Source organism: Camellia sinensis, chromosome 15 (assembly GCF_055761805.1).
Source record: "Camellia sinensis isolate YWXY chromosome 15, ASM5576180v1, whole genome shotgun sequence".
NCBI classification, from domain to species: domain Eukaryota; kingdom Viridiplantae; phylum Streptophyta; class Magnoliopsida; order Ericales; family Theaceae; genus Camellia; species Camellia sinensis.
Window position 1 is genome coordinate 35,221,570 of NC_138975.1, and position 18,839 is coordinate 35,240,408.

The 18,839-nt window shown below is 35.4% G+C and overlaps 1 protein-coding gene across 1 annotated transcript; it reads left to right on the forward strand.

The window, feature by feature from the left end:
• The first annotated feature begins 1,574 nt into the window (after positions 1–1,574).
• Positions 1,575–4,807, forward strand: LOC114260697 (receptor-like protein 13). The gene is made up of 3 exons (XM_082908155.1): positions 1,575–3,330; positions 4,482–4,573; positions 4,706–4,807. Exons 1-3 carry the CDS (start codon positions 1,575–1,577, stop codon positions 4,805–4,807), a joined length of 1,950 nt encoding a protein of 649 aa, XP_082764281.1.
• The last annotated feature ends 14,032 nt before the right edge of the window (positions 4,808–18,839 follow it).

The following is an 18,839-nucleotide window of genomic DNA, read 5'->3' on the forward strand; positions in this document are numbered from 1 at the left end:
ATCTATTACTGCCATCAATGGCATCATTGTCCATAAAATTTTTTTTAACATTACATTTTCATTTGACATTGAGCTACTAACAATAGAATGTAGGTCACAACATCAAATTATATTTATCTCTATTTTCTTTGTCTCAATCTAATTAACGAGTCTCTTTATCTGAGTTACAGAATTGACTTATAATCTTAGCAATCTAGAGGTCCTCCTCCTCAAATCTAATAAGCTCAATGGAACGCTACCAATGGAAGGCAAGAAATTTGTTTTTTAAATTGACTTAGGATCACCCTGCAATCTTGATTGTATTTTGTTAAGCTCTCTTGGCTCGATTTTACCTTTGTCATTTGTTTTGGTAGGTTTGACATCCTTTCGCCGTTTGGAGATCTTAGATTTGAGTGAGAATAATTTCTTTGCAAGTATTCCTCCATCCATAGGAGCATTATCTTCTCTGAAAGCTCTATCTCTGGCTCAAAATTACCTTAATGGTTCTTTACCAATTCAAGGTAAAAATTATATTCGTTAAGGTTATCTATTATAAACTAGAAGGCCAACAAAAATTCTATTTATTCCTTTCTTTTATTTATTTATTTGCTTCATGCTTGTTTAATTTGTTTAGCATTGAAGAAAACTATAAACTAGCATCATATTTCTTTTTTCAAGAGTTAGGTGGAGTTTGATAAAATTACAAGTTGAAAATTAAGTACTGAAAATTAAAAGCTAAATTCTTTTAGTTGAAAAGTTATTTGATAAAAATTTAAGTGTTGAAATTGTTTGATATGTAAGAGATTAAATTTGAAATTTATTATTTTCAAATTATATGTTTCAAATTTTATATTGTGATGGTGGTGGTGGTGATGATGGTGAGGTTATAACGGTATATGTCAATGCTTGTGCATAAGTATTTATAAATTCAGCTAGTATTAAGTAAGTTTCATATCATTTAAAACTTTCTTAACTTTTAGCATAAATTTTAAGACCACTTAAATTTTTAAGTGATGTTAATTATAATTATCAAAAGGATGTAATTGATTTTCATTCAATACATTTGGTTTTAAATATTGAATTTTGTTATCGAACAACATTTTAGTATACATCTTATAATAACAAATTTTTTACATAAATCCATGGCATTACAAACAATACGTGTTTCATAAGCTTCTTGTTTTGTAGGTTTGTGCAAATTGAAGAAACTTGAGGAGTTAGATCTCAGCCATAACCTCTTTGAAGGGATCCTTCCTCCATGCCTAAGCAATTTGAGATCTCTCAAGTTTTTTGATATTTCTCTAAACCAATTCACAGGAAACCTCTCTCCATCTATGTTTGAAAGCCTCAACTCCCTAGAGTACATTGGTCTTAGTCATAATCGTTTCGAGGGTTTATTCTCTTTCAGGTCATTTGCAAACCATTCAAACCTTGAAGTGGTTGAATTGATAAGTGAAAATGACAAATTTGAGGTAGAGACTGAATTTACAGATTGGAATCCCATGTTTCAGTTGAAAGTCCTTGTTCTATCAAATTGTAATCTAAACAAGCTCTCTGGCGATGTTCCAAAATTTCTCCTTTACCAAAACAGGCTAATGTTCGTTGATATCTCTCACAATAACTTGACAAGTTCTTTCCCAAACTGGCTACTGGTAAACAACACGAGACTAGAACATTTAATCTTGCAGAATAACTCTTTTGTTGATCTATTTTTTCTGCCGCAATACTGCTATACAAGTATTTCCCGAATTGACATCTCTGACAATCACTTCAGTGGGAAAATTCAAGCCAACATTGGGGATATGTTTCCATATATTCGATACATAAACTTATCCAGGAATGCTTTTGAAGGTGGTATCCCATCCTCATTTGGTAAGATGAGTAACTTGGATGTTCTGGATTTATCCACTAATAATTTTTCAGGGGAGGTACCGAACCAGTTAGTTCGAAATTGCATATCTTTAGGAGCTTTAAAATTATCAAATAACAATTTTTGTGGCCAAATCTTTTCAGTTGACTTCAACTTGACGCAGCTATGGATTTTGCAGTTGAATGATAATCAATTTACAGGACCTGTAACAAATGTGCTCTCCAAATTGCATGAATTGTATTTCCTTGATATTAGCAACAACTACATGACTGGTAAGATTCCAAGTTCAATGGGTAACATGACATCGTTGAGAACACTAATCATGGGAAATAATTCATTCAATGGTGAGTTCCCATGTGCATTGGTTCCAAGGGTGTTTATGGATATCTCTTATAACTTATTTTCAGGATCAATACTTCCTTCTTGCTCAAACCCAAACCTACAATACTTGGAGCATATGCATTTGCAAGGAAACAAGTTCACAGGGTTAATTTCAAGGGCTCTCCTTAATTCGTCATTTCTTTTGACTCTGGATATTAGAGACAACATCTTTTTTGCTAGCATTCCTGATTCCATTAGGCTACTTTCCAACATCAGAATTCTTTTGTTCAGAGGGAACCAACTGAGCGGTTCAATTCCAAATCAATTGTGTCAACTAAATTGGATAAATTTGATGGACCTTTCCAATAACTATTTCAGTGGTTCTATACCTCCTTGTTTCAGTAATATCACCTTTGGCACGGTAGGGGCTAGTGACCCTGCCTTCATGCAAGGACCTATAATTTTGTTTGGTGAGTATGAAACTTACCAATATGGAGGTATATTAAAGAGCACATATGTGCCCAATGATGAAGTTTTGTATGATGAAGCAGACAAAGTTGAGTTTGTCACAAAAAGTAGGAGTAGCTCTTACAAGGGCAACATCCTTAATTTCATGTCTGGATTGGATTTGTCACATAACAAACTAATAGGTGAAATACCTTTTGAACTAGGGAAGCTAAGTAGTGTTCGAGCACTGAACTTGCCTCACAATCTCTTGACTGGACCCATCCCAAAGACCTTCTCAAACCTTGCCCAAATAGAGAGTTTGGACCTTTCTTACAACAGTTTGAGCGGAAACATCCCAACAGAACTAATCAATCTAAATTTTTTGGAAGTGTTCACTGTGGCTCACAACAATTTATCAAGTAAAATATTAGACAGGAAAGCACAATTTGGGACCTTTGAAGCGACCAGTTATGAGGGAAATCCATTTCTTTGTGGACCGCCATTGGAGAAAAATTGTACAGCCATTGCTGACTCACCACACTTGCCAACGATAGTATCCTTAGATGAAATTGAGGGGAAATGGTATGATATCAATTTAGCGGCATTTTCTGCAAGTTTTGTTGGAACATACATCACTTTCTTGTTTGGATTTGCTGCTATTCTTTACATCAACCCGTATTGGAGACAAAGGTGGTTCTATCTGATTGAGGAGGGTATGTATTCCAGTTACTATTTTGTTTCTGATTCTCTTTGCAAAATATTACGCATTCTATATTAGTAACTATGGTTTGTTTCCATGGACAAGTATAGCAAATGTTGTTTTCTGATTCGCTTTTCAAGCTATTAGGCCTTTTGTATTATTAGCTATGGTTTGTTTTGATGGACAAGTATGGCAAATATTGTAATAGTGCTAGCTTTATGTTGCTTATGAATGAATAAATGGAAACATAGTAAGCATTATTGGTTACTTGTTTTCATTTCATTCCACGCTGCTTGGAAATATTGCTATGAAAACATATATAGGGTCCCAGAAAACATATATATAATTTGGAAGCAAAGTTTGTAAGGTTTTTGGTAAGTATCGCATTTCCCTTTATACATTGAAATAATATGGATTTATGAAAAAGTTCATTGGCTATCAAAAAATTGAAAAGATACAACACATATATAAGAAATCTATTTTAATTCTTTGATTGACAATTACTTTGGCATGTCAGACTAGCTAGCTACTTCTGGATTTAAGATAGAGAAAATAATGTTTAGGACATTGAGAAAGTTTAAAATTACAAATTAGAAATGTTTTTCTTTAAGATTGAGATTATTTCATGTTTGGCAAAAATTACTATCCACTCATTATTCATAAGGTTGTGTTTGATTTATGGATTTGGGTAAGAATTTGAAAAGAAAAAAGGGAAAAGTGTGTGAAATGTAACTATACTTCATCCACATTTTTCCTTTCTCTTTTCAAATTCTTACCTAAATCTATATACCAAACATAGCCTAGAAGTGAATATGACTGTTAACGAAGCTCTGAGACTGGTGGACCAATGGAATGAACATGGATGCTTAATGAAGGAGAAGGGCCATCTCATCTGAAGTACTAAAAAGATCAAGAGCACCATCGTTCAAGATGATGAACCCATGAGTGAATCCCTTTTAGAGGTTATAGAAATAGGGGTAATCAGTAATGAAGCAAAGAAATCAAAAGAAGGACACTCTAATGGGGACGAAGAAAGTGTAGGTAAAGATTAAACAAAAATCATAGAGGAAAACAAAAACACCTCTTGATCATTCAAACAAGCACTTCTCCGATCGTGATTTAATGAAAGTAGAAATAAGAAAAACTTCGATTGCGATGTGGAAGAACTTTCATCGAATGAGGAGGAATTTCCCACTGAGACACACACAGAAGATGAAGAAAAGGCAATGGAAGAGGGCAGAGAAGGGATTCCTGAAGTAAAAACCCCTATGGCTCTTCTAAAGAAAATTAGAGAACCACAGATGAAGTGTTTAATAGTGAGATTATTGGAGAAGATTATAGGTTACAAACTCTTCATGACAAAAATGACAAAAATTTGGGGATTGTAGGCTGATTTTGAAGCCCTTGACATAGGTAATGGCTTCTTCATAGTCAAGTTCGATATGGCAGATGACTACATGAAAGTCTTTACTGTGGCCTTTGGATCGTGATGGATCATTATGTGATGGTATGGAAGTGGCAATAGGACTTCAAATCTGATGAAGCAGAAGAGGATATCACTGTGATTTGGGTGCGATTCCCAACTCTACCCATTGAGTATTATAATGAGAAGGAATTATATCACATAGCAAAAGTGCTGGGTGTTCCTCTGAAGATTAATATCAACATGGCAATGGCAACACAAGGGAAATATGAACGAGTTTGCGTGGAGATGTGTAACGTCCTGACAAATGAACCTCCATGTTCCCTTTTTTATCAGGGCATTACCAATACAAGATCGACAACAAAAACAAAACAATAGAGTGATGATATAATATCAACAACATTCCTTCCCTTTTGAACTATTTCCAAACTTTACAACATTGTTTCATTACATTTACAAACAAAATAAAATAGTTCAACAAGTAAGGAATGATACAACAAAATCAACTATTGTTCATCTCTTCTTCAAAATTTGTTCCTTGTTACATCAAAATACATGTCAGCACATAGTCACCCAAAAACTACCCTTGGCATACACATAATATGATTTCAAATATAAGATTTCACATTCCAAAAGTTTTCTTCAACACAAAACATTCACTTAGAAGGCACTTCATTGTCATTTCTTGAATTTAGTTAGCTTTGGGGTGAGCGAAAGCTCAGTAGGTAATGCATTTAACAAGTTATAACATTAATTGAAAAACACATGATCATGCAATGCAACATTTGGAAATTTTATTATTTTATGCTCATAAATGCCTTTGTGCATGAGTATGAAATGAGCAATGTAAAGTTAAGTTAGCATTTCCTGAGTTCAAACAAGGCAGTATATATACTATGACCTTCCAAGTAAGAGCTGAAATTCAAAACACATACATAGATATAGGTTTTGTATACTTAAAATAGTCTCACATTTGTTGACTCCAGAAATGGCGGGGCAATGGGCACCCAAAAACATTTTTTCCTTCTACATTTGCCAACTCCAAAAATGGCGGGGCCACGGACACCCAAAACCAAGTTTTTCCACATTTGTCGACTCCAAAAATAGCAGGCTCATGGACACCCAAAATCATTTTTCCACATTCGTCCGACGGTATGCACAAACCAGGCAATTGGGCACCTTGACTCCTCGCGCGGCTACTAAATACAATACACAACTCAAAAACCACCCGACTCACCATCTGGACTCATAAACTATTTAAACCCTTTCAACTTTCCACTGTTTATTTAACAATGCAGATGCTGCATGAATTTATAAATTCTTGTTTTTCCCTAAAATGATTTCGATGAACACAAATCACTATTTCACTTTTCAATAATAACCATTGTTCTTCTAACAATCATCACCAACACAAGGTGTACGTAGAAAAGCATTTCAAATCATACATTTCAACTCAAAGTTATGCAATTACCTTCAATTTCATGTTTTTGAAATCAATTAAGAAAAACCCATTTTTATTGAACAATTTCCAAAACAAGGGTTTATATAAAATTTAGGAATTTTCCTCCCTTTCATGAAATTGAAGCTAATATACATCACAAACAACAATAATCATCAATATTAAACACAAATCCTTCCAAAACCTTGAAACATTGCTCACTTTTGTCCAATCCCTTCACTAACACAAAATAATCTCTCTCTCTCTCTCTCTCTCTCTCTCTCTATATATATATATATATATATATTCCTATACATATATATGATGAGTATCTAATGAAATTACTACATATGAGTTTCAAATTAAAGGCATAACAAGTTAAAGACACACCTACCTCAAGAGTGGAAGTTAAAAACGAGAATCCACGCAAAACTCTGACGAAAAAGCAAAACAATCAGTACATACCTTGGACTTGACTTACTCTTCAATTTTCTTGGAGGATCTAAGGTGGATTTTAGGTAAAGATTGAAGAAATCAAGTGTTTAGGGTGTTAGGGTTTCGAAATGGGTAATAGAGAAAGAAAGAGCAACTGGAAAAAGTGAGGAAATAATGAGTTAGACCAATTTTTAAGTGAGTTGTGCCGAACAGACTGCTCGAGCAAACTTTTTTCGCTCGAGCGACCAACAAAATTTTAAAGAGATCGCTCTAGCGATACTTCCACCGCTTAAATGTGAGGTCCTAAAAGTTTTGTAGAGCTACAGTGAAAATATTGGGAGCATGAAATCTACGCTCAAGCGACCACTTTCACCACTCGAGCGGTCTCACTTAAAAAATGGCAAACTATTGAGAGCTACAAATCTTCACTCGAGTGACCAAATGTCCGCTCCAGCAGTCCACCAAAAACAATTGTCACAAGATGTATCTTTGAAAACCTTTGATTTCACACTTTTCGATAGGTATACATATGGAATTGAATATAAGCATATACACTCACTATGTTTTTCTTGTGGTAGGATTGGACACCAGAGGGAAGTTTGCAGAGATAATCCTAGAACGGTGCCGAAGAAGAAAGGACAAGAAGAAATCGAAGAAGACAATCAGAAGTTGGAAACCAACACTAACAATGTGCCTGACCATAAGAATACAAAACAAAAGCAAGAGCTAAACCTAGGTACATATGGGTCTTGGATGACAGTGTCCAAAGCAAAAAAGAAACTGTGACGACCACACCATTTATAATATTTTATATTTTATTAATCAAGGTGATTTGGATTTTAATTAGTTATTATTCTGATTTAATTGTAGAATTGATGAACATTATTGGGTCTGATTCGTGTATGATTTTATAAAAGAGTTATTTTGGAATTAGAAATTGAGAGGTGAAATTGATAAGCTGAATCAGTTTAATTTCAAGTATTAGACCATATGAAAGTTTAGTTAAATATTCGGTTCAGTTTAGTAGAATTGAGATTTGATTAATTGGGTCCGAATTAGAATTAATTAAGCCAATTTGGTTATAAAAATTAGTAATTGTGATTATTTTGAATTAAATACACTTATGAGGTGTCCAATTTGAATATGTTATTTATTGACGGAGATTTTGAATTTGATCTGAAATTGAAGGCCTTAATGATTTGAAAAACCAAAATTGATGATGGCAATAAGTTTAATTTGATATTTGGAGCCTTTTAGGAGTTTGATTAGAAATCTGATTCAGAATGGTAAAGATTAAATATAATTAATTGGGTCTTAAATAAAGTCAATTAGATTAATTAAATTATGTGGGACTTGTGATTAGTTATGATTGATTAAATTATGATTAATCAAGATCAATTAAAATTAAGAGGTGATTAATTAAGCTAATGGATAATTAGTGACTAATTTAATTCTACTCAACTAATTAACATTGTTGGTGTATATTAAAGAGTATTCTAGAAATTGTGAGAAAAATTTCAAACCTTCAAGTTTTATATGTGTACATGAGAAGAGAGAGTAGGCAACTCTATGTTATTTTGTTTTGGACAAAATCGTGATTGTGAGAGAGAGAGAGAGAGTTCGATTCTTTAGAACTTGCTGGAATTTTGAAGAAAAACTAAGAAAGCTAGCAGAAGTGAAGAAGTTGTCAACAATACACCAAATTGAAGACTTTAGATAAGGATTTCAAGCTTAATTCTTGTAGAAAAGTCATCTAAAAGTTGAAATTAAGAAGTAATTGGGTTCAATTTCATGTAATTGAAAAGAACTAAGCAAGAAGATGAAGAAATTAAGTTAGATTCATGATTATGGAAATTAATTTGGAAATAGATTATTTTAGGTTTGATTTTGATTATCTTGCATGAATTTGAGTTTTATTTCTACATGCATGAACAAATTCTACATGTCTTAATACTCTAATTGTACACGCATTATAGATTTCTTAGAATTGATTTCATGCTTTGAAGAAATAAGAACTAAGCTTTGGAAAATTTTGACTTTATGAACAAATGAGTTTAACTTTTAAATTATAGGAGTTTTGATGTAAATGATTTAAAATTGATCATATTTTCTTGATTATTTAAGAGTGTGTGCGTTTTTAGACAAGCCATGTATGAACCCAAGTTTTAAAATTATATTTTGAAAGTTTAATGCATTTATGAGTTTGAAATTGGGTTTGATATGAAGAAAATTAATTTGGATAAATTAAGAAATTAATTATGATTTAAAATTTGACAATTAAGAATTGACTTAATTTTGATTTGAATTTCCTACTTGCAAATATTTTTCTAAGAGCTTGTAGCTTTAATTTTATGTTTTGTAAGAAAGGAAGAAAAGTATTAAAATAGTTAAATTCATGGAGATTTGAGCTAAGAGTTAGAAATAACCTTATATACATGTCTTTGGGAGTGTTTTTGTACATTAGAATATGTCATGCATGAAATTTGGAACTTTAAATGTGTGTTTGAAGCTCAACCAGAATTTTGGAAATTCCAAAAATTTGACAGACTGCTCGAGTGACCAAATGGTGGCTCGAGTGCACATTGCGAGCATCCAGTACTTTTGTAAACTGAAGGGTTCGCTCGAGCGACTAATGTTGCTGTCACAACCCAAACCCGCTCCTATAGGTTTAGCATCGTAACCGGTCAGTAATCTTGGGATTACCCAAGGCCTTTGAACAGATTAACTCAATAATAAGGGGCTGCGGAAGAAGATATATAAAACATACATAGTCCATAGAGCTGTGCAGGCATACATGGGACAAAAATTAAAACTAATATACATAAAGCCATATATGTCGTCATATACATATCCATTTTACACTGTCAGTATCCAACATAAGACCAAAGAATTGTTGCAAAACAACAAAAGTCGTTAACTTATAACTGGGTTCGCAAAATTAGGCTACTAAACTCTTTCCAGAACCTCCTCGGAAGGCCCAATGGTTGGCCAACAAAACAGACCTCCAAGCAATCATCACTGAGCTTGGTCATCTACATACATAAATAATAGAGTGAGCTGAAACCCAGTGAATAATAACAAAGTAAAGATTTTAAAGAATGATGTCCATATCAAACTCAGATTTCAAATCGAAAACATAGTCATAACCATATTCAAATCATGCGTGGTACGCCCATTAGCATTCACATATCATATTGGTCAAGCATATCAAGTTTCATAATGGAACTTCCAGTACCGGGTATCATATAGCATATGAAGGCCATGGTATTATTTCCTCCGAGCGAGGGCCTCATAACCATAAACCACAGTATTATGTCCCCTAGGCGAGGGCCTCTGCTAAGGATACCACAATTACATCTCAAGAGCTTAATCATCATTCATTCATACAAAACATAGCATTTCAAAAAACTGATTATTACATATCATCAGAATAACTTTACAGAGTTATTACTCATAGATAGCTTCGATAGTAGAACAAATGGATTAAACCACTCACGGCGTGTGACCTACACAAACATATACCAGATACACTTATTGAAACACACACTTGGATCGTACTTAATTTATTTCATTTCATTCTTAGTGTGTTTCTAACATTTATCCTCATTATAATGTCTTAATTAGGGCTTATGAATGCCTAAGATACAATGAGGATGCCAAAAAGTGGTTCAGAACACTTAGTCAAATTTGCTGAAAACAGGGTCTTCACTCGAGTGCAACTTCCTTCGCTCGAACGGAGGTTCAAAAATAAGAGTGGTCGCTCAAGCGCAACTTCAGTAGCTCGAGTGGTATGTAAACTCTACAAAAGTATTGGTTGCATGATTTCTCTGCTTGACGGTCGCTCGATGGTCGCTCGAGCGATCTGTAAAATTTGTAAACTTCTGGGAGCATGAATTTTACGCTCGAACCAACTTTTGCTCATTCAAGCAAAAGAGCAAAATCAAGAGTGGTCGCTCGAGTGCAGAATATGTCGCTCTAGCGATGAGGTAGAATTCTGGAATTTCCAGATTGCACTCCTATGTTCAAAACTTGAATTCAAAGCCTTAAAACATAACCTTTAGGCCCCAAAACTTGAGAAAACATGTTTAAACTTGTAAAACATCAAGAATTAAGGATCATTTGGTAAAATCAGGGACCAAAAGTAAATCAATGGTCCAAAATTCAACTTAGAACTTTGAAAGCATAGCATGCATGTAATGAATTGAATTCAAAGCCTCCAAATCATGATCAAATAAGGTAAAATGATGGAAAAAATGATGAATTGCCACAACTAAGGTACAATCACTACATGCAAGTGAGAATTCTTGACAATTAAACTCAAAATATAGGAAAATAAGCATGCATGTATGGTATGACTTAAATTCCTTCATTTCTAGCTCAATTCTCATGTTTAAACACTTAAACCTCTTCAATCTATGCCTTAGTTGGCCCAATTACATGGCTAAAAGGTTGAATTCTTACCTTAGATGTTCAATTATGCTCTAGGTGGCTAATTGGTTGAGGTTCCAAGCTAATTCTTCCAAATCCTCCTCAATTGCCCTTGTTGATCTCAATTCTCTCTTGGTCTCTCTCTCTCTCTCTCTCTCTCTCTCTCTCTCTCACGTTGGTTCGAGCGTAAACCGTAGATTAATTAATCCTTGCTTAGATTAAACAATTATACTTATTTTATTATAATTATTTGGTTCCGAATCGAATTTCAATTAAACCTACTACAAGGTTCTAAAAATTTCGAATAACATAGAAACCAAGTCAATTACACGTTCTGTGGCCGATAAGGCCTTTAATTCGCAAAATAAAACAGAAACACAAATAGATATTTCTACGATAGACAAATATAAACACAAATAATGCAACACACATGCAATTAACACAAGATTTCCTCTTAATTACTTATTAGGATCCTTAATCATGGTTAATAGCTAAGCACAGGTCGGGGTTGTTACAGTTGCGCTCAAGTGAAGTGCCCTGTTTTAGGAAATTTTGAAAAGTTGTACTATGTTCCGATTTCTGTTCTCTTCCATTTCTGAGCATTCTTAGGTATACATTGAGCATTTCAAATGAACTAAAGAGTTAGAAAGAAGCCTAAGAGAGTTAAACAAATAAAAGAACGGATTGAATTGTATTATGATTCAATTTCTGTATGTGTTATGAATTGTGTAGGGTCAACTCTGAAGACGGATCAGCTAACTGAACACTATGAGTAATATCTTAAATGTTATCCATGTGGTAAGTTTCTATACTTATGAATTTTGTATTATGAATGAGTATTCAATCTGTTGATTCGTAATAGAATCTGTAAAGTGATTGATGTATGAATACAAAATGGGCCTAAGGCCATTAGGTATATTTGACAAGGATACGGATTGGGCCTAAGGCCGTTTGAAATGTTTAACAAGATTGACTAAAGGTCATCTTATATATATAAAATGGACCAAAGGTCGTTTTGAATATGAATATAGATGTGATCATGATCATGAATATGACTATGCGCATAAATATGAATATAAGAGTATTGGACCCGAGGTCGTTTTGTATATGAGTTGGACTTGAGGTCGTTTTGCATATGAGTTGGACCTGAGGTTGTTTTGTATATGGTTATGATGTACTGGACCCAAGGTCATTCTGCCTCTTTGACATGCCTTGAGCATAAAGGATTAGACCCAAGGTCGTTCTCTTTGACATGCCTTGAGTATAAAGGATTGAACCCAATGTCGTTTTGTTTGAGAATGATCTACATGTGACTACATGAGTATGATATACTTATAGAAGAATCTCATTCATTAACTCCTTTACTACGGTATTATTCACTGAACTTTTTCTCACTCTTTGTATATATGTATGTAGGTGAGTAGTAGGATGCCCAACTCCAACCATAATGAACCCAAGGAAGAATGTCAAGTTTTGTGGAGTCAACCATGACATGCCTAGCGAACAAGGCCTTAGTTTTAGAACTTTTATTTTGACCTTTTTGTCTTCTTTTGATGGTCATGTTTGACCTTATCTGCATATAAGTTATGGTTTTGTATAAATATGGTGTTGCATGGATCTACACATATAATGTCTTCTATGCGGGTATGTTTGGTGTGAGTTATTATTATAAGAAAAGTTTTTGTTCATTCCATTTATACACAAACTCATTGGACAAATATTATCTTTTTGCTTGCGCTTTTAATTCAAATTTGTTTTCTATTTGAGGCCGTAGGTAATCTAATGATTACTGGCCCGTTATGATCCTAACCTTTAGTGGCAAGTTCGGGTCATGATAGAAACCAAGGAGCCTATCTGTGTAAAAGAAGCAAAATACCCAACACAACAATAGATTTGAAATTTTTAAAGGAGGGGAGATCATACAAAAGGCCACAAAGCCCAATTAGAAAGGGACAAAAACAATAGAGGCAAAGCCCAAATCGATATACACTTCAAGTATAAGACAAGAACTAACAGTGAGAGGAAAGATGAAAGATGAAGCACTGATGAGAACAAAAAAAATAGAGGAAATTTGACTGGAAAAAAAAGAAGCAGGTGACATGAAGATACGAGATCGAGAGGCGGACCTAGGGAAATGTGAGGCTAGTCTTTTTCCTAGCAACCCTAAATACACATCAACCACTCAATCAATCACCACCACTGCTCAGCCATCAAAAACCCACCTACCTACCACCACCAACCATACTCCACCCAACCAACAAAAATTTAGCACTAACAGATCCTAGCACAAAGATTCGCCAGACAAAAATGGATGAGGAAGGGGAGAATCTCCTAACAATGCAACACACACTGATTCAGAACAGAGTAATGGTGGTTCTAACTCCAAGGAAAGAAATGTTTCACCTCATTGACTCGGAATAGTGGAACGAGGAAGTAAAAGTGAGAATTCAACCATGGAGACAAGTGGAGTTAGTCCAGGATCGACACAACATTTTGATATCTCCCATGAAATCGATTGAAGACAACTACAAAGCTGTGAGGGGCTATCTGGCTCTTGAAGACCAAAACCCACAACCTAACCAAAATATACCTTCCATGGATATATTTGATTGGAGGCTAAATGTTACATATTTAGCCCGCTAAAATACATTTTATTAGTTTATTTATTTTTACTATTTTATAATTTTACATCTTTTTGTATGTTTTTATATATTTTGAGTGTTTGTACATAAATTAATGTAAATAATACACTTTAGATATTTTATATATTATTTTATATATTATATTAAAATAAATTAAATAAGAAAAATAAAAATAACAAAAGAAGTTGAAGTCGGCACTACCGACCTCCTCAACTATATATATTATATACAATATCTATTAATATTATTGTAAACACAAATTTCTTATCCTGCAATTAAGACACGAAAAAAATGTACAAATAATTAATTTTATTTGATTATAATAAATAGGGTACAATTTTCTTTGGTTTGCTCTATAACAAAAAAACAAATCCTCTGATTCGATCTCTAAAATGGGTTGCAATCCAATGGCTGTAGAAGCTTGTTGAATCAAACAAGTTGATGGATTTCTTCAAGTCTTCTAAAGAAGAAACTTGGAAAAAAGAGGCTTGATCGAGGGCTTGAATGGATTGATCTCGAACGAGTCTTGAAATGATCTTTTTGAAAGGAGAGACCAAAATTGTATTTGTAACTTAAAAGGATTGGCATAAGTTTGGAGTGCTTGATAACCCTCTCTTTTAAATTTGAGGAACTTTAGAGAAAATTTTAAGAAGAGAATTTGGCGAAGTCTTCGGATCACTTAGGAGAAGACCTTGTGGCAAAAAAAATGTCTCTCTCTCCTCATAGTGAGAGCCTCTATTTATAGGCTTAGAAGAGAAGGGTTAATTTTGTAAACTCTAAAATTAATTTTAATTTCCAAGAAAATAGCAATTTATTTCTTATTTTATAGACATGATTTGCATTCAAATTTTCCACACCTACCAAATTTTTGACAAAATATCTTCCTGGGCCCCGCACTTTTAGGTTGATCCAATTGTTTCACTTTTCTTTTGGTGTGACCCATAATTTAAAATGGGTTAAGATCTATAATTTTAGTAGGATTCACATCCATTTAAAAATTTTGACCAATCAAGAAAAATTTATTTGTCTTAATTAATCAAGCGGCGATTAAGACACGTAAAAATTTAAGTGTCTACAAATTGCATCAACTTCAAGTCTCGGATAAGGACCTTGCTTTCTAGTGTCAAAGGCTAGACTTGAAGTAACTTCGATTAGGTTCAAATCCAGTTTTCTCTGATGCGCATACGCTTACACATATCCATGCAACGTATCATCGCATGCGTGTAAGATTAACGGACCAATTATACTTGATAGCTCTTGTGAGTTGATGTAGTATTTGGTGTCCACTTCTCATTTTAACAGTGATGGAGTGATTTCTTTGTACACCAATACGGAATGATTGTGTAGGATTGAATTTCCAAGTAAGCTTTGGTCAAGCTCACTCAGTTATGGAAAGTAGTATTAGGTTTTTTTTTTTTTAATTTTAATTCTACACATAAGAAGCCCTATAATAGCCAACTTGCGTAATCAAGTTACAACCGCTCAAATATTCACTCTTCCATTTTATTGTTGTGCTGCTTGCATCTCTTGGAAGTCATGTACACAGACAAGGCTGGGGGTTACAACTTTGGAGGAAGAGCCAAGTATATTCTTTGTACTCATTACTGCTATTTTTATGAGATTGAGATTGCTTATGTCATACTAACATATTTATGTGGATAGAAGGACTTCTCATGTGTACCTTCTTGTAAGACTATGAAGTCAAAACTTATGAAACTCGTTTTTGGTGCTTATCCCATGGACACATCCTTTATCACAATCTGTTTATTTTATCTTCTTCTTCTTTTTTTTTTCTTTTTTCTTTTTCTTTTTTCTTTTTCCTTTTTTTTTTTTTTTTAACATAGCATGGGTCATTGATATCATTACATTCCAAAGAATTTGCATGATATCACCATTAAAATATTCATGCTTTTCTAATGCTGATAGTGGAAACTTTATTGCACCTATTGAATGTGCATGATACACATTATCATTTCTTTATTTACCAAGCATGTGTAGAAGCTTTTAAACACATGCTGCCACCAATGAAATCGACCTCTTTTTTTTATTTTTTATTTTTTTTTTCAGCATAATTACGGCTCAACACTTTTTCTCTTGTAGCAATTTCTTTCCCATAGTGCTACTTTGTGCTTCCCGATTGTCAAGGTAAACCCCTTATGGAGACTGCATTTTATTTCCTATCTATAAGAATAGCAGTTTTGTGGGAATAATTAAGTAATATGTCCCACGATCCTCTCACCTTGATTGGTTATTTTGACTTATGTGGGAGGATGCGCCTATCGAGCTAGCTGTCTAGATATTAGGCTAGCGAAGTAGACACTTCCACCATCACCCATTCGACCATAGGTAATTAGTTTGACTCATGTAGGGGAATGTGCTTATCGAGGTAGCCGCCTAGATACTGGGCTAGTGAAGTAGATATTTCCACCACCACCTATTTGACCATAGGTGATTAGTTTGACTCATATGGGGAGAATGCACCTATCGAGCTAGCCGCGTGAATATTGGACTAGTGAAGTAGACACTTCTACCACCACCCATTCAACCATAGGTGATTAGTTTGACTCATGTGGAGACATGAGCCTATCGAGCTAGCCGCCTAGATATTGGGTTAATGAAGTAGACACTTTCACCACTACCCATTCGACCATAGGTGATTAGTTTGACTCATGTAGGGGAATGCGCTTATCGAGCTAGCCACCTAGATATTGGGCTAGTAAAGTAGACACTTCCACCACCACCCATTCGACCATAGGTGATTAGTTTGACTCATGTGGGGGAATGCGTCTATCAAGCTAGCTACCTAGATATTGTGCTAGTAAAGTAGACACTTCCACCACCACCCATTTGGCCATAAGAGATTAGTTAGATTTACGTCATGATCATATATCATATATCATATATGTCCCTCCACAACGCATGCATTTGTTATTTTTTTTTTTTTAATGTTTGGCTTTGTCACTCAGTGATAGTGTACTTTAAGACTTTCAAGAAGGGATACTTGACCATTCTCAAGGACTCTAGTGATGCTATTGAGGAGGGAGCTACTCTTTTAATTTGCCCTCCTTTCTTTGGTGCTTGGGGCTTGAAATTCAAGCTGCTTGATTGTTCTTTTCATTTGGCGTAATGGGCTCATGAGACTTCATGTCAATCGGTTGAAGGCTTGTCACACTCTAGGGTTTTATTATTAAAGTCATTTAATCGTGAGGAAATCGAGGATCTTAGTTCATTTCTTATCCTTGGGTGTGTAGTCCAAGCCCAAAAGGTGGCATGGGGCACTATTTCAAGGCCATAGCAGAACCTTCTTTTTGTGAAGGATATTGGGAATGGCTGGAGGATGTACTGGGGCAACATCATGAGGTACTACAATAGGCTGGCATTTATGATGCAATTTATGCCTCATTATTCTCGTATGATCGACTACTGTACAAACCCCATTTTTGACCGACCTTAAGACTCAGACGTCACCAATTGAGCGCTCGGTGATGTTGCATATTGTGCTCGTTCTGAGGTTTTAGAGTCTTGGCTGCGAGCCTTGCCTCCGGATTTCGAAGCTCTTTTGTGCTTTGCCTCGGTTTGCGAACCAGATCCTGTTTTCTCTGTTTTCTCTTCCCGAAGGGAGGGAGAGGTCTCGTAGATCACCTTCGTGGTCATACGCCACTTCTGGTGCCTAACAGCCTGTTTTCGGGGCCCCAAACCGAGCGTTTTGGCCCCCGAACCTTCGTTTTGCATCCGTTTTGGTCCATTTTTGGTAGAGACCCTATTTTCACTGTTAGGGAGGTGGTGGGATGGTGACCGGCCACCTCTTCCCCTGAAAAGCCAGTTTTCTCATTTTCTCTCTCCAAAAACCGATTTTTCTGACAGAAAGCTGGTTTTTCCCACTTTTGAGCCACATTTTCTGGCTTTTCATACCACCATTGTGATCTACTCATCTGGGAGGCCACCAATGTGGGTAGGCCGGCCAGAAATTCGCCTTGACCCTTTTGAACCTTGCTTAAAAGCTAGTTTTTCTCTCTCTTGGGTCACATTTTTTGGTTTTTCTCCACAGGGCTGTGTTCTACTCATCTGGGAGGCCACCTTTCTGGGTAGGCCGACCAGCAATTTTTCTTGAACCTTTTGACCCCTGGTCGGCCGACCAGGGGGAGTGGCCGGCCGGCCACTTGAACTGGCCGGCTTGCTTATTGCTTTTCCTCTCTTTGAGTGTAATCCAGCTGTGCCAGCTGAAGACCATTTGGTGCATCCTCCATACACGTGTATGGAGGATCTTTGAAGCTTCCAAGGGAAGCTTTGGCCTCTCTTCTCTATAAGAGAGGCCCTCCTCTTCATATCTAAGGGTTAGACACTTTTGCTTAAGGCATACAACCTCCCTCCTCCATTGCTAATATTCCAAGCTCCAAAACCCTAACTTTCTTGGTCCATTTACACTAGAACCCTTAGCATCACACCTCCATCATCCATTCCAGCACCTTGGAAGCCATTTGTAGAGGTCAGAAACTCATCAACTTGGTCCAGAAGCTGCTGAAGGTCGGCTCTTCAAGGGTAAGTCCTCATTTCCCTCATTTTTGCATTATTTTTCCCTACACCTTAGCTCCATTTGCAGGCATTTTCGAGCCTTGGTGTAAACTAAAGATAGTCTTATTTTGAGCTCCTCTTAATGTTTGTTTCAGAACACTTTTCTCTGTGAGGCCTCCTACACCCTTGCATGCTTTACCCCTCTTTGTAGGCCTATTTTGCATCATATCTTGGTCCTATTTGTGAGCACTTTAGAGATTTGCTATAAACTGTAAAGTGACTTATTTTGAGTCCCTCTTCAACTTTGTTTAAGGGAACTTTACTTTCTGAGGTCATCTACTTCCTTGTTTGTTCCATCTCTCTTTTAGGGCTATTTTTGCATCATACTTTAGCCTTGCTTGTGAACATTTTCGAAATTTGTTATGAACTGAAAAAAGTCTTATTTTGAGCTCCTCTTCAAGTTTTGTTAAGGTCCTATTTCTGTTTGGGGTCATCTTCCCCCTATGCATGCTTCATCTCTTCATGATTAAGGCTATGCATTAGAACACTAGCATTGGCCATGGCTTGGCCTCTTAGCCACTGAAATCCAGTGGATTTTTAGTGGCTTTGATGCATTTTTGAGGGCCAAAATTAGAGGGGGGTGA